This window comes from Lottia gigantea (genome assembly GCF_000327385.1).
Source record: "Lottia gigantea unplaced genomic scaffold LOTGIsca_173, whole genome shotgun sequence".
NCBI lineage: Eukaryota > Metazoa > Mollusca > Gastropoda > Lottiidae > Lottia > Lottia gigantea.
Genome location: NW_008708187.1, coordinates 330,191 through 346,104, shown reverse-complemented (window position 1 = coordinate 346,104; position 15,914 = coordinate 330,191). Strand labels below are relative to the sequence as shown.

At 32.4% G+C, this 15,914-nt stretch overlaps 1 protein-coding gene across 1 annotated transcript; it reads right to left on the bottom strand.

The window, feature by feature from the left end:
- Positions 1–7,492: 7,492 nt before the first annotated feature.
- LOTGIDRAFT_142046 (hypothetical protein) lies at positions 7,493–9,301 on the bottom strand (the record flags this gene model as incomplete). The annotated part of the gene is made up of 3 exons (XM_009051901.1): positions 7,493–7,619; positions 7,870–8,033; positions 9,179–9,301. Coding segments are annotated over 3 exons (414 nt in total), but the record flags the coding sequence as incomplete, so codon positions are not given.
- Between the last annotated feature and the right edge of the window lie 6,613 nt (positions 9,302–15,914).

Below are 15,914 nucleotides of genomic sequence, written 5' to 3'. Positions count from 1 at the left end.
AATAGGGAAATTGAAGAATGGAAATGAAACAATAGGGAAATTGAAGAATGGAAATGAAACAATAGGGAAATTGAAGAATGGAAATAAAACAATAGGGAAATTGAAGAATGGAAATGAAACAATAGGGACAATGAAGAATGGAAATGAAACAATAGGGAAATTGAAGAATGGAAATGAACAATAGGGAAATTGAAGAATGGAAGAATGAAAGAATAGAATACTGAAGAATGGAAATAAAACCTGAAGTTGTAGAATGGTACCAATTGCCAGGAACCAGAGCCACTGTAATGTTACACTGACCTACTAATGAAGCACATTAGTCATTAGGATACCATCAATATGGTACCATCGTGCGGACTAGCTGCCAAAACAAATAATGGTTTTTAGTTCCAGTGCAGCCAGAGCATTTCAGTTGTGGGCTACAGTCGGCCAAGTACTGGTTTGGACGGAAGCTTGGGGTAAAACAATAATAAGTGATCAGGGTTATAATCTGACACCATGTATGAATACAATAAAATAAAAAAAACAGATATCAAAGTTATCTTAAAAATTTCAATAATGCGTTACAGTCGGCAAAGTACTGGTTATTGTGCCTGACTGTGGCTAATGAAGACTGGCAGTGCCATGCAGTGTGCAATGAGGAAAATTTTGTCTGGCATTAGCCTACTCTTTTTAGATTTCCAACTGTCAAGGGATCTTTAACGTGCACAGCCTGTAGCACACGGGACCTTGGTTTATTGTCCCATCCAAACGACAAGATGCTTTTTCCATTTCAGTATCTCCGACCTGCATGGGGAAGGGGAAACCAGGTTGTACAATCCGAAGGTATCTCAACCTATGCCGGGATCGAAACCTGTCGAGATCGGACTTTGATTCTGGAGCAAGCATCCAACTCACTGAGCCCATAGGCCATCGCGAAGGAATAAGAAAAACACTACCTTTTGGCCATCATTTAAACTCTTTCCTGCACCTTCAATCAATATGATCATGTATCGAGCGCACCATAACATTGACATAAATGCACGTGTAAATGAGTTCGATTGATCGCTTCCTAGGACAGTGAATCTGTAGAGTAACTTACCAAGTAAAGGGAAATAACCGGTATTTAAAATTTAACTTTTCAGACCACAATCATTCACTATCTTATCTTGTGGTTTTTACTATATCGCAAGTTTCAAAAACAGTTGTGTGGGGTATGCAAATATGATAAATTGCCCTTAAAAATCCCCCCTGCCCTTATTAGGGTCTGAAAGGCCTGGTGCTGTGCCCCTTCACAATACTGTGGCCCGTCTACCTAATAATTCCAACGATCGCAACATCATCATTTTTTTTGCTGCAAGTGTTTTTATTTGTAAAGAAAAAAAAACAATACAAACATCTTGCGATACAGGAGGCAGATGGCGCCACCATGTTACCATGGCAACACGGCCATCTTGATATAAGAGGCATTATAATATTTGATATAATATATTACATAGATTAAAAACAAACAACACCCTGCCACGAACTTACAAGTTTCCGAACTTATAAGCAATTGAACTTTAAGTTCGAGATGGAAAAAAAATTATGCATGAAAATATTTAAGCAAACTTGATGAACCTGTTGTCCTGGAATTTTTTGGCTTTTTACTTTGTCTTTCTTTGCTTTTTACTTTGGAATTATCTTTGGATTAAATTTGTTTTAAATTTCATCCCATAGCGACCAAATTATCAACTCAAAAATAAAAAGTTAATTGAAATTTTTCTTTTTTTGAACAACCAATTATAAGAATTTGGATCCTTAAAGGGACAGATGTGCCATTTTAAGGGGGTTGATTTGAGTCTTGAATATATGTAAATAGTCTTCAGACGAGTCGTCATTTTAACTTTCAAACGTGGATAATTCTGGACACACATAGATTTGAAGGCTAAAATTTCGACGTTGAGCTGTGAACACTATTACTGATTAACTAAAAAATTCCTGTATAATTAGTCAAAAAAATGGCGCACCTGTCCCTTTAACACTAGCGGCTGCTACCAAGTGACTCACATATTGACCAAGGGTTAAAAATATCTGAATGCCAAGAAAGACATCCAATAATAAGCAAAAAACAGGGCCAGGACATCAAGTTAAGATCTAAGCATATAACTTCAACAATGGATGTCATTCTAATATAAAAGCATTATTTAACAATCTAATTTACAAAGATATTACATTTTAATTACATTATAAATTAAGCTCGAGCTCAAAAGCTTAAACTATTTAGAAATGTTTATATCATAGTCGTTGTTTGACTCAAAAGCTAAAAGTGGTAGTATATACCAACTATTTTAAGATTTTTATATCATGGTCATTATTTGAGCTCAAAAGCTTAAAGTGGTAGTATGTGCCAACTATTTTTAAATATTTATATTATAGTCATTCCTTGAGCTCAAAAGCTTAAAGTGGCTGTATGTGCCAATTTTCTACGGGTAAGCCTATATTTTGAAATTTCTCAAAAATAAAAAAAATAAAAAACTAAAACGTTTTCTCTATTTCAAAACTACGGCCATTTTTGAAACATTATAAAAGTATTAGTAAGTTTTGGTGCAAAATGTACAAATTATAAATTTAGACTCTCTTTCCCAAAAAACTTATTAAATTAAATATTTAACTTATTAAATTAAATATCTAACTTATTAAATCAAATATCTAACTTATCAAAGTAAATATCTAACTTATCAAATTAAATATTTAACTTATCAAATTAAATATTTAACTTTTCAAATTAAATATTTTCAAATTAAATATTTAACTTACAAAATTAAATATTTAACTTATTAAATTAAATATCTAACTTATCAAAGTAAATATCTAACTTATCAAATTAAATATTTAACTTATCAAATTAAATATTTAACTTTTCTAAGTAAATATTTAACTTACAAAATTAAATATTTAACTTATTAAATTAAATATCTAACTTATCAAAGTAAATATCTAACTTATTAAATTAAATATCTAACTTGTCAAATTAAATATCTAAGTTATTAAATTAAATATTCAACTTATTGATTTAAATATTTAACTTATTAATTTATCAAATTAAATATCTAAGTTATTAAATTAAATATTTCACTTATCAAATTAAATATTCAACTTAATAAATTAAATATTTCACTTATTAAATTAAATATTTCACTTATCAAGTTAAATATCTAACTTGTCAAATTAAATATCTAAGTTATTAAATTAAATATTCAACTTATTAAATTAAATATTCAACTTATTGATTTAAATATTTAACTTATTAATTTATCAAATTAAATATCTAAGTAATTAAATTAAATATTTCACTTATCAAATTAAATATTCAACTTATTAAATTAAATATTTCACTTATTAAATTAAATATTTCACTTATCAAATTAAATATTTAACTTATCAAATTAAATATTTAACTTACAAAATTAAATATTTAACTTATCAAACTAAATATCTAACTTGTTAAATTAAATATCTAACTTATTAAATTAAATATTTGACTCATCAAATTAAATATCTTACTTATTGAATTAAATATCTAGCTTATCACATTAAATATTCAACTAATTAAATGAAATATCTAACTTATTAAATTAAATATTTGACTTATTAAATGAAATATCTTACTTATTAAATATCTAACTTATTAAATTAAATATCTAACTTATTAAATTAAATATTTAACTTATTAATTTATCAAATTAATTATTTGTTATTTAAGTGTAAAATATAACTTATCAAATTAAATATCTAACTTATTCAATTAAATATCTAATTTATTAAATTAAATATCTAACTTATCAAATTAAATATTTAAGTTATTTAAGTGTAAAATATATTGGTATATTTAATATAAATTTATATATATATCTATATAGATTTCAGAGGAATTATAGAGTATATTATCTGAAGACATTTTTCAAATTTTGACATTTTCTGAAATATTTTCTTGGGAAAAATTCAAAAAATAATTTTCAATTCATGGTAACAGCATATTTTATGCTGCTAACGAATGTTTTGAATATATAATCCTCATCAGGACATCTATTTTTAAATGGATATTAATTTTCGACCATGGGCTTAAGCCTTTAAAAGCAATTTACGCAAAGTGCTTAGCAATAATGCTTAGTCCATCCTAAACATTTTCATAAAACTTTTTATGATTAAGCAATAAACTCTGTATCTCTTTCAGAGAGTCCACATGGCCAGTAAATTTTTTCCAAAGAAAATATTTCAAAATGTGTCAAAAAGAATGAATGAATGAAATGATTTTTGAGACGAATTGAAGAAATGAGACAATTAAATGAATGAATGAAGGAAATGAAGAAAAGGCATTTAGCAAAAATTAATTCAAATATTTTAGAAAATAATTTTTAGCATCTTAAGGCTCTAGAAGGGTTTATTTTTGGGTCAAAAAGTGCAAAAATAATTCTTAGCTATTCTCTACCTTGCTTAAAAAGAAAATTGTCTAGTTTTCCATCCTTTTTAAGATAGATAAATTCCCAGCTTTCAGCTTCTTTGAAACGTGTGAAGTTTTCTAGTTTTTTTTCTTTTTTTGTTTGAGAAGACAATTTTCATGCTAAAGATCAGTTTTCTTGCTGAATTTTCTAAATTTTGAAGTTTTTCAAGATTAAATACTAGTTTTCTAGGAGAATTTTCTAGTTTTCTAGGAGAAATTTCTAGTTTTCTAGAAGAAATTTCTAGTTTTCTAGAAAAAATTTCTAGTTTTCCAAGAGAAAATTCTGGTTTTTCTCGGAGAAATTTCCATTTTTCTAGGAGAAATTTCTAGTTTTCTAAAACAAACGTCTGTTTTTTTTTACAGCAAATTTTTAGTTTTCTACCGAAAATTTCCAGATTAGAAGAAGATTTCCAATTTTCTAAAATAAATTTCCAGTTTTCTAGGAAATTTGCAGGATAATTTCAGTGTAAAAATATATGGCACTTGAGGCTAAGATAGAGTACAAATTATAGCATGCTATATACAGAGTCTGTCTACTGGTGGAAGCAGGGTGATTCAACTACAAATGGAAAATATCTTTTTTATATGAGGGGGGCTTGTTCACCTTTGTGAAAAATGTGGGTGGAAATTTAAAGGGATTGTAAAAAGGTTTTCTAAATCTTTTATGTGTATCAGGGACACTGATACATCATTCCAATTTTCAATCAGACGTCTGTGGTTCCTGCAATTCCAAACATTAAATACTATAAGCAGCTTTGGTGATAGTGTCATAGGCTCAGTTTTAGTGGAATTGCAGGAACCACAGACATCTGATTGAAAATTGGTATGGTGTAAATTAATGCTATCAGTGTCAACTACACATAAAAAATTCAAAAAACGATGATAACCAAAGCAGAAAATTGGTACAGCAGTCCTTGTATTCATTATGCCTTTTCGTTTCATGTATCCCCAAATTCATTTTAGGATTTTTTTTATTTCTTTGGGGACTCCACTTATAACCCATGATCTGACAAGATTGTTATGCATCTCTTTTTGTAGGTCATTTAATATCTAACCTATCAAATGCTATGTTCAATGTAGGCTAAGGTTTCAAAGCATGTACATGAAAGACACATGAAACCAAAAGATACACAATGATACATTGAGATCAAAATATAACATAAATAGATACATAGAAAAGATACATGTTTATATTTCTGATTAAAGGAGCTATGTCACAAATTAAAGAGGTTAAAATTACAAAAAATTATTAAAAATTTGCTTAAATAAATCAATAATTAAGCACAACCTAAGAAAAATCACAAAAAAATTTGTTCGGCTTACTCTTTTTGAAACACCTGATGGTACTTCTCTTTGGAGGAGTCCACTACTATACAATTTTTACTACCAATTTTGCCATACTTTGGACGAGATTTTTGATTGACAGAATTCTCTTGCTTGTATGAACTTTATTTCTTGTGTATATCTTTTTTATTGCTTTGAAAAATTGTTGTCCTATTTGGATTATGAATTTGGGATTTAGAATTGAACTCGATTTTAACTTTATACAAATGATATGGGTACATAATAAATTAAAAAATCCTACAATTTCTACTTTTAAATAAACAAATAAAAATAAATAAAGGAAAGTAAATGCACAACTTTACATTTGGTTGACTTGACTTGGCAATTGCTTCTGGGGCCATTTTTTAAGCTTTGTCCACAAAACGTTCACAGCAGTTAGGAGGTTATTGAAAGCTTCAGCATTTTAAAGAAAAATATTCTATACATGCTATGATTTGAGATTACAGAAAGATTCACTACAAAAACGCGAGGAGTCCATTTTTATTTTGAGGTAGAGCAGATAGTAAATGAAATAATATTAGCCAACTTTTATTGTGTTCATAACTACTTAAAGGGACAGGTGTGTCATTTTTGGGGTGTTGATTTGAGACTTAAATATATGTAAATAGTCTTCAGAAGTACTAGAAATGTACGAAAATCACATAATTCCTTTAAAAATATCTCAAACTAGGAATTTTACTCACTATTTCTATAGATGTCTTTTTAACTTTCAAACATTCTAAACACACATGGATTTGAAGGCTAAAATTTTGACGGTGAGCTGTGAATACTATAACTGATTGGCTGAGCTAAAAAATTCCCGTTTCTGAGACTAAGTTATGATTGGTCAAAAAAATGGTGCACTCCCTTTAAATAAAGTGGACTGCTTGCGTTTATATTTTGGAAAGTGTCTGGATGATAGTGTGTTTCGTTTTTTCTTCACATTATATGAATATATATTCTGAATATGATAATTTTGACATGATAAATGCGATACATGTGATATCATATTTACAATAACAATAACAATGCAGAATTTAAAAAGGGATCAGGGTTAACTAATTCTTTTCTTAACATTTAATACAACTTTATTTTGCTCTCTGATTAAAAGCACAAGTTACAAGAGCCATATTTAACATTGATAAAATTTTTAAGCTCTTCAACAACGTATCAATATTTTAAGCTTCTGTATACTGATTTTCAGCTCTAGCAGGCTTATATGAAAGCTTAAGAATGTACCAATTTTAAGCTTCAGTACACTTGTTTTCAGCTCTAGCAGATTTATATAAAAGCTTAAGAATGTACCAATTTTATCCACTCATTTTAAGCTCTTATAGAAGCTTAACGAGTCTATTTTAAGTCTCATTGTACCCATTTCCAATTTAAGCATAGACATATCTATATTCAAGCTCAATAAAGAGGTGCTTTATCAAAAAGAATTGCAACAAAAACACCCCTAATCTTACAAATGAACCCTTCTAATCATGCAAAACCAGTTTCATATTGATAGAAGGTATGCATGTGAAGAAGAGTTCAATAGAAAGTTGAGGGGTGTCAAATAGATGACTGGCACAGAATTAAGCCACAAGCAATTGGTTCTAAAAACAAAATTTTCATGGAATTAGAGTTCCTGTAAATTTCCCAAGAATTAAGCGTAATGAAATGAGAATGTACAATGAACTAAGCGATTAAGCGCTGAAGATGACTCTATCTTCTCATAGCTGTTGGTTTTGAAGACTTCCAGACTGTACTAACAGGAACTATGGCGTCAATGGACACAGACAGATGCTTGGTGGAGGTGATTTCACTAAAACTCTTGCTTCCAGAATTGTATCTGCAAAAAACAGAATTTATAAAGTTAAATGGAATAATTTTCAGCTATGATGCCACCATTTTTTGTCTGCCTTTTTTCAGTAAATCAAATTTTTCAGACAGATGTAGAAGACACCCAGGACAGATGTAGAAGCCACCCAGACAGATGAAGATCCCCCAGGCAGATGTAGAAGACCTCCAGACAGATGTAGAAGACCCCCCCATTCCCAAGCCATTCCCCCACCAAAATTGTTGGAAGACCCTATACTTACTTATAATATTTTTCAAGTGATCTATTATTTAAATATCTAGGACCAGTGCCAATTAATTTAAAAACTTCTTCCGTCTCTGGTTCGTACGTGTAAACACCACGGTACTGCAGCCCAGCGTCACGGAATAAAATGATAAAATGTTTCGCTGAGGATCGAGCAAGCTCCTGAAAAAAACAATCAAAAGGAATTAAATAAATTACCAAGTAAAGAAAGAAAAAGGAAGAAACAACTATATTTTACAAGGATAACAACTTAGGTTCACAGTTAAAGATCCTTTCTACCAGCTGGTCTTTGACCAAACCTCTTGGTATTGATTTAACAAGGATAACAACTTAGTTTCACAGTTAAGGATTCTTTCTACCAGCTGGTCCTTGGTCAGATCTCTTGGCATTGATCTTTCCTGGATTATCTGTACCCATGTACAGCTGGGTTGACTGGAATAATGAGGATCCTTTCTACCAGCTGGTCCTTGATCAAACCTCTTGGCATTGATCTTTCCTGGATTATCTGTACCCATTTACAGCTGGGTTGACTGGAATAATGAGGATCCTTTCTACCAGCTGGTCCTTGACCAAACCTCTTGGTATTGATTTAACAAGGATAACAACTTAGTTTCACAGTTAAGGATTCTTTCTACCAGCTGGTCCTTGGTCAGATCTCTTGGCATTGATCTTTCGTGGATTATCTGTACCCATGTACAGCTGGGTTGACTGGAATAATGAGGATCCTTTCTACCAGCTGGTCCTTGATCAAACCTCTTGGCATTGATCTTTCCTGGATTATCTGTACCCATTTACAGCTGGGTTGACTGGAATAATGAGGATCCTTTCTACCAGCTGGTTCTTGACTAAACCTCTTGGCATTGATCTTTCCCAGATTATCTGTACCCATTTACAGCTGGGTCGACTGGAATTATGAGTGAAGATGACTTATTCGAGGTCATCTGACTTTCACACCCCGATCGAGAATTGAACCCGCAGCCACCATTCGCTCGACTGTTCTTAAGAAACTCATAAACTGTAAATTGTGTTGTTGTTCGTATCGTGTATTGTATCAACCCTAATATTAAACACTGCAACACCAGTAGGGTCATAATGAAACACATAAGATTAAACTATAAAAATCTGTTCAAGCAAAACAATTTTTCGTTGACCAAAAATCTCGTCAAAAGCATGAAGGTATCAGAAATAATAATTGTATAATAGTGGACTCCTCAAATGAGAAGTACCATCAGGTGTTTCCAAAAGAGCAAGCATGGTCTACTTCGTGCTTGACACTACAATGTAAGTGAAAATCAAGAGATACTTACCTCTAAAACTTTATTTTTCACGTCATTATTAACAATACCAGCTAGACAACAATGACTGATGGCGTTTGTAATCAAATTTCTATTAGACTTGGAACTGGGTTTCACAAATAACTTAGGACCTAAAATATAGACGGAAACCTTCTAATGTAGGATCCAGACCACAGAAAATTTAACAGAAAGAATTGTCAATCAAAAGGTTACCTCTGATGCAAAAGACATGTGAAAAAGGCGTTCTTTGTGAATTTTCGAAAGATGGTACCCCAAAAAATGGTACTCAAAGATACTAATTTGAACATCAACCCCAAACCGGTACCAAAGTTAAACGATATATTAGTAAAGGAATATTACCAGCGTATTCACCACCTGTTGCTTGGTAACCATCACCCTCTTCGTGTCTGCTTGATTTACGACTAGTTTTAAACAGATCTAGAAATAATGTTAATAAAAAATCCGTTACCAAATTTTGTTAGTTTTTGTTTAGTTAACCCTTTGAACACTGAGTGTAAATAATAAAAAAAAAATTTGAAATTCTGAACTCTGAAGTAATTTAAAGCGTTTAATTGCTTCACTGGCTGCTCGCTGGTACTCTGACAAATTAAGTGGTACAATCACCCAAGGGCCCAAGAAAATGAACGACCAAAAAATTGTTAATGGGGTTTACTTTCTTGTAAAAAATTTATTTGAATAACCAAAATAGTCTTTGGACTCAGTTGAAAAGAAAAAAGTTAACCCAAAACATTTGTTAATTTTTCCACCAATCTTAAAAAAAACAAAAATAAGGGGAAGAACTCTAATGGAGTTATGTAAAACCAAGGGGAAGAATTCTAATGGAGTTACATAAATCCAAGGGGAAGAACTCTGAAGAAGTTGTATAATACAGCGTGGAAGAACTCTAATGGAGTTAAATAAAACTAAGGGCAATAACTCGAATCGAGTTGTCTAAAACCAAGGGGGAAGAACTCTAATGGAGCTACATAAAACCAGGGGCAATAACTCTAATAGTTACAAATAATCATGGGAAATATCTTGGAGTTACATAAAAGCAAGGGCAATAACTTTGAACAAGTTAAATAAACCAAGGGCAATAACTCTGAAGAATTTACATTAAAACAAAGCAAAGAACTCTAATGGAGTTACATAAAACCAAGGGCAATAACTCTGAAGAATTTACATAAAACCAAGGGCAATAACTCTGAAGAGTTACCTACCTGGAGATTGAGGACGTCTGTAGGTGGCGCTACCTGTCGGGGTGTTTTGATTTAATGTATTGCAAGAAACTAAAAATAGGAAAAAAAGAAGAGAAAAGTAAGATCACGTCTACAAAAAAATTGCAGTAAGAGTTCTAGTGCGCTTCAGCAGTGCACAAAAATTTGAATCCATAAAAAAATTTGCAGACGCAAGAGATTTTTTACCTGAAAAAAAAAAGTTTCCACAATGCTCAAGATGCAAGTCAGAGTATTACAATTCATAAAAAAATTTAAGTCTTTGATTCACTTTGCTATTGTGACAAGAAAGGTGCTTTTGATTTTTTCTAAATCACTAATTTGAGCTCTTATCAGCTAAGTGTATCCCTTTTCAGAATGACATTTTGACAATTACTTCATCTACAAATGCATCGTTCATCTAGTTAATTTTTCTACAAGCTCCATTTGAGCTACCTGTATGATTTTCAGAGTGAATACATGACACAGGATTTGTCTACAATTGAATCATTCATACAGGAAATCGAATGCAAGTTAGTTATGATTCATTTGTATTATATGATAGACAAACTAAAGGCAGGATTGTCAATCTGAAAAGAGATACGGGTGGCTGAAATTAAGTTTTATTAATTTTTTTCCCTCATTAGTTAAGTTAGAAGCTCTTAGTTATCCTGCTGAAGCCCTTTTCAATTTAATCCCTCAATATTTGTGTTAAAAACCAAAACCAGTAAAAATTTGGTGAAAACCACAAAAGCTATCACAAAATCCAATGAAAAAAGGCCACTAATGCCTTTGTTGTTTCAAGTACTTTTCCAAAATAGGCAAATGCCTGCGTTTTCAAAGTCCCATTCCAATGAATGCCTGTGTACTTAGCATATTTTTTCAAAGTACCATTCCAATGAATGCCTGTGTACTTAGCATATGTTTTCAAAGTACCATTCCAATGAATGCCTGTGTACTTAGCATATGTTTTCAAAGTACCATTCCGATGAATGCCTGTGTACTTAGCATATGTTTTCAAAGTACCATTCCAATGGGGCAAATGCCTGTGTTTCCAAAGACCCATTCCCATTGGACAAATGCCTGTGTTTTGGAAGTATCTTATCAAAGCACCTTTCTGTCAACAAGTTTTTAGTACAAACCTGCTTTGCGCATTTTGTTATTAGATAACCCAAACCCAAATCGGGACGAAGGCAGCCGTAGAGAACGAGGTGTAGAACGTGGGGCTGAAATGAGTCAAAAAACAAGATGCAACCAAAAATGAACAGAACAAAAAATAAGGACAGAAGATAGAGAGAAGCAAAAATTAAAAACAGATTCCCTCTAAATTGTGATATTTTTGAGGAGAATCATTCAAGTTGAGAGGACCTTATTTCCCAAATTTGACATTAGACAATCTAAAATGTCAACCAATGTCAACTTTTTCAAAGACCAAAGCTTCTTGGTAGATCAAGGGTTCAATTCTGATCCCTTTTCATCAATATTGCTGCCAAAATTTGTGCTTTGAGAAAAGGGGGCCCCAACCTTGAATGATTCTCCACAAAAGATGAAAGAATTAGTGAATTAGTGATATATGATAATTATGAATGTTATAGGGAGAACACATCTTTAATTCCAAGGGTTTATACTAAATTTAAAGGAGTCTACATCTTGAAAACACATACTGTATATTTTCGAGTATAATGCACAGTTTTTCACCCTCAAACGCCCTTACCTTAATAAGTAAGGGTTTTGGAATACGCGATACCACTCAATATTATGGTGTCTGCGTTATGCCAACTTCTTGATTTTTACCTCTGGATGGCAGGCATATTATTTACAGTGACAGATTTTTTAAGGTTTTACTCAAAATGAAATGAAATGAATGGAGTTTTACGTCCTACTTTTCTGCACCATATGGGTTAATGAACATGGGCAATGCAATGCAGGGTGCAATAAGGGAAATTTTACCAGGACAGTGGCATTAGACAGCTCTTTTTCGATTTCCAACTGTTGAGGGATCTTTAACGTGCCTCAGTTTATTGTCCCATCTGAACGACTAGACGCTTTTTCCATGTCAGTCCCTCTTACCTGCATCACTAACAAAGGGAAACTGGGTTGAAAAATCTGAAGGTATTATCTCGACCTATGCCGGAATTGAACCTTGAACCTTCAGGTTAGTGAGCAAGCGACGAACTCACTGAGCCACCGTGGCTCCCTAAGATTTACTCGAGGGTAAAAAGTGAGCATTATGTTCACAAATATACAGTATATCTTATTCAAATGGGGAGCTACAGAGTATATTAGTCTTTGATGCATCTAGATATCCCTATTCTTTCAAAATCAACTAATTGATCATGATGCAGGGATAAAAGCAAATCATCCAAAAATGTGGTCCAAGATGCTCTGCAGGTACAAATTTACGGACCTCTTGTGTCCGTAAAAAGGAAAGTGGTACCGAAGTGGTCTTTTTTTTGCCATTTCAGTTAGGGTCTTAAGATGATAAGTGTTCAAGGAAGAGAAGAATTGTGCTAAAGAGCTACACCTAAGTCTTTAGAATCTGCCCAAAGTTTGCAGATCAAAGTAAAAGAACTCAAGATGCAAATCAAGAAGCAAAATAAATCAAAAAGGTTCCCAAAAAATTTGGGTGACGGTCTTTGCTTTAAAGATTTGAATTAATCCCAAATCTTGCATGGATCTTTGACCAATTTTTTTTCATTATTTCTGCTGACAGAATTAAGAGCCCAGTAAGTGATCATTTTTACAATGGCTTCTTGGGACACAATCAAAATTGGGATCAATTCAAAATTAAATGCAAAGAACTTTAAAATCCCAAACAAAATTTAAAACAAAATAAAATTGGCAACCAAACAAAATGCTTTGAATCTGTCCAATTAATGGAAGCTTTCCCTTTAAAGAAATTGTGGCCTTTTTTTTTTATTGAAATGGTAGAGTCAACCCCTTTAATAATGTGATCAATTATTTTATTGAACCACTTTGTAAAATTCAAACTGAACTCTCTAAAAAGGAGGCCGAAACAACCTAGTAAGAAATGACTAAATTTAGAATGAAAGGAACTCTCCCAATTAAAGTCCAAAAAGGTTGGATTTCAAATTGGCCAATTTTGACTTTCCAAACAAAAATTCAGCAACAATTTCTTTGAAAAAACCAACCCAATAATTCAAGACTTAAAAACCTAAAAAGAAGCTGACAATACGGCGGCCATTATTATTTTGACGTCTGCTAATAAAAACCAACCTGACGAATCACCAGAAGTGGACAAATCATCCATCGAGCTATTTTTAGAATCAGGTGTGTTGTCTGCCTTGACAAACATGGACTTTGGACGAGGTCGTGACCCCCGTCCTTGACTACCACCGCTGTTATCAGCCTTGGGCCTGGTTTTGATTGGACGTTTCACGACTCCATTTTCCTCATCTTCCTGTTCTTTCTTGCGTTGTAGATATTGTTGGAAGATTTGGTCCCGTCGGATTTTTTCTTCTGCTTTTTTACGCTCTGCTTCTTCTTGCTTGACTCTGAAAACACGAAATTCGAATTAAAAATAAAATTCCTATATTTGACGGCCATTTACGATACGATAAAAAACATGAGCATATATTTCTTTTGCAATTTAACCCTTGAAAATCTTTGAAATCAAAAATTCTGCAGCTTTCAAATACCGATTTTGAAATTTACAAATTTCGAGTCAATAAACTTGAAAAAAATCCACTTTCAATTGAATTATGGGAAATTACATGACAAGTTTTCGACAGAACTCGCGCATCACAAGGAATAAAAATTTTACTAAATATATATTCAAACAACATTCAAGCTTAGCATAGCTATAGCATATCATAAAAAAACTATGCTTTTTAAAGTTCATGATAGCTTTAAGAATTTAGTCTTTTTTGGGAAAAAATAAAAAAATTTCATGCCAGCTTTAAGTTCTCATCTGAACAAGAATTGGGATTAGTAAAAATTCAAGCAAATTCAAATTATTACTGATTAAAATGTATAACTGAATGTTTCGTTTCATGTTTTTTCTGTGGGTGACTCCACATGCCATCCATGATCTGACAAAATTGTTTTATATCTCGTGTTCATGGTTCAACCAATAAAATACTCTGTTCTATAAGTATTTCTAGTATATCCATTACTTTAACAATGTTTTTGATTGGTTAGCATAATTTCAAAATTTCACAGAACACACATTGACAAAGAATGTTGTTAGATCATGAATCGCATGAGTAGCAGAAAAAAAACATGAAACAAAACATCCATAGCAGCATTTTAATCAGATGTCTTAAAACAAAAACAATGTTCAAAACTCCACAAACACAAAACAAAAGTGATTATTAAATATTTTGTCAAATCTCAAAAAAATTTGAAAAACATTTACCCTGGTTTCCTAAAAAGAAACACAACACAAAAAAATTACAACATTGAGCCACATTGGTAAGGGTTAAGGGTCAGCAGCTGTTGATTTTGGTAGATAAAATTCTGTACTTGAAAAGGGTTAAGGGAAATTTGGGACACAACATTGAGCTTGCATTTTAAGCAGTGCATTTGGAATTTTTGACATGAAAATATCTTGATGGTCTGGCAAAGGTATCTGAGTTGTCAAGATCTGGCCCTTGCTACATTAACAAACATAATTGGCCCATTATGTTTTCTGAAATATTTTGTGCTGAGCGTAAAGCAACACTGCAAAAAGCTCAAAAGCAATAAAATTTTAAGTTAAGTGTAAACCACACCTCAATTCACCCCTCAATTTTCAAATGAGCTCATCCAAAATAGTCAATATCAATGCACATCTTAGGAGGTTCCCAAACATATTTTAGAGCAGTCTATTTCAATAGGGTAGAAAGCATAGCAATTGAACCTATACCATTATTCTGTTCATAACTTCTTAAATTACCTCAAATCAAAATAGACTATCCTTGGATGTGCATTGCTCTAAATACAAAAAGCATGTGTGGAAGAGTTCAATTAAAGATTCAGGGGTGACAAGTAGGTGAAAGGTACATTATTCCTACCAAGAAAACCCCAAAAGTCACATGGACTCTCACCTTTCTTTTTCCCTTTTCTTGGCATTCTCTGCTTCCTTCTCCATCCTTTTACGTTCAGCATCCTCCAGCCTCTTGGCCTGCAACTGTTGCAGCTTCTCTCTTTTATGCTGCATCTCCATATCTGAATGCTGTAATAACATGAGATTGGAGTTTTACTTTCTTATATTCTTGACAATTTTGGGAAATAAAAACGATAGAAGCTATCCTAGACCTACCAGTAAAGAAGGTGTGCACATTGTACACACCTGTGCATTATATTTGCAAATATACAGTATCTGAAATATGGACCAAGGTAGTGTTTAATTTTCTTTGCACCACTTCCTTTAAGCTTTTCACTGAATTCGAGATGAAACCTTGATCTCCACTAAGCACGCTTGCATCATAACTGCAGGGAATCCTTCGATACTAACCGATTTGGGCTCATCCAAGACAAAGCCTTTAGGAGCATCTTTGGGCACTTCTACAGCAGCTGGTGGGGGAGGAGGT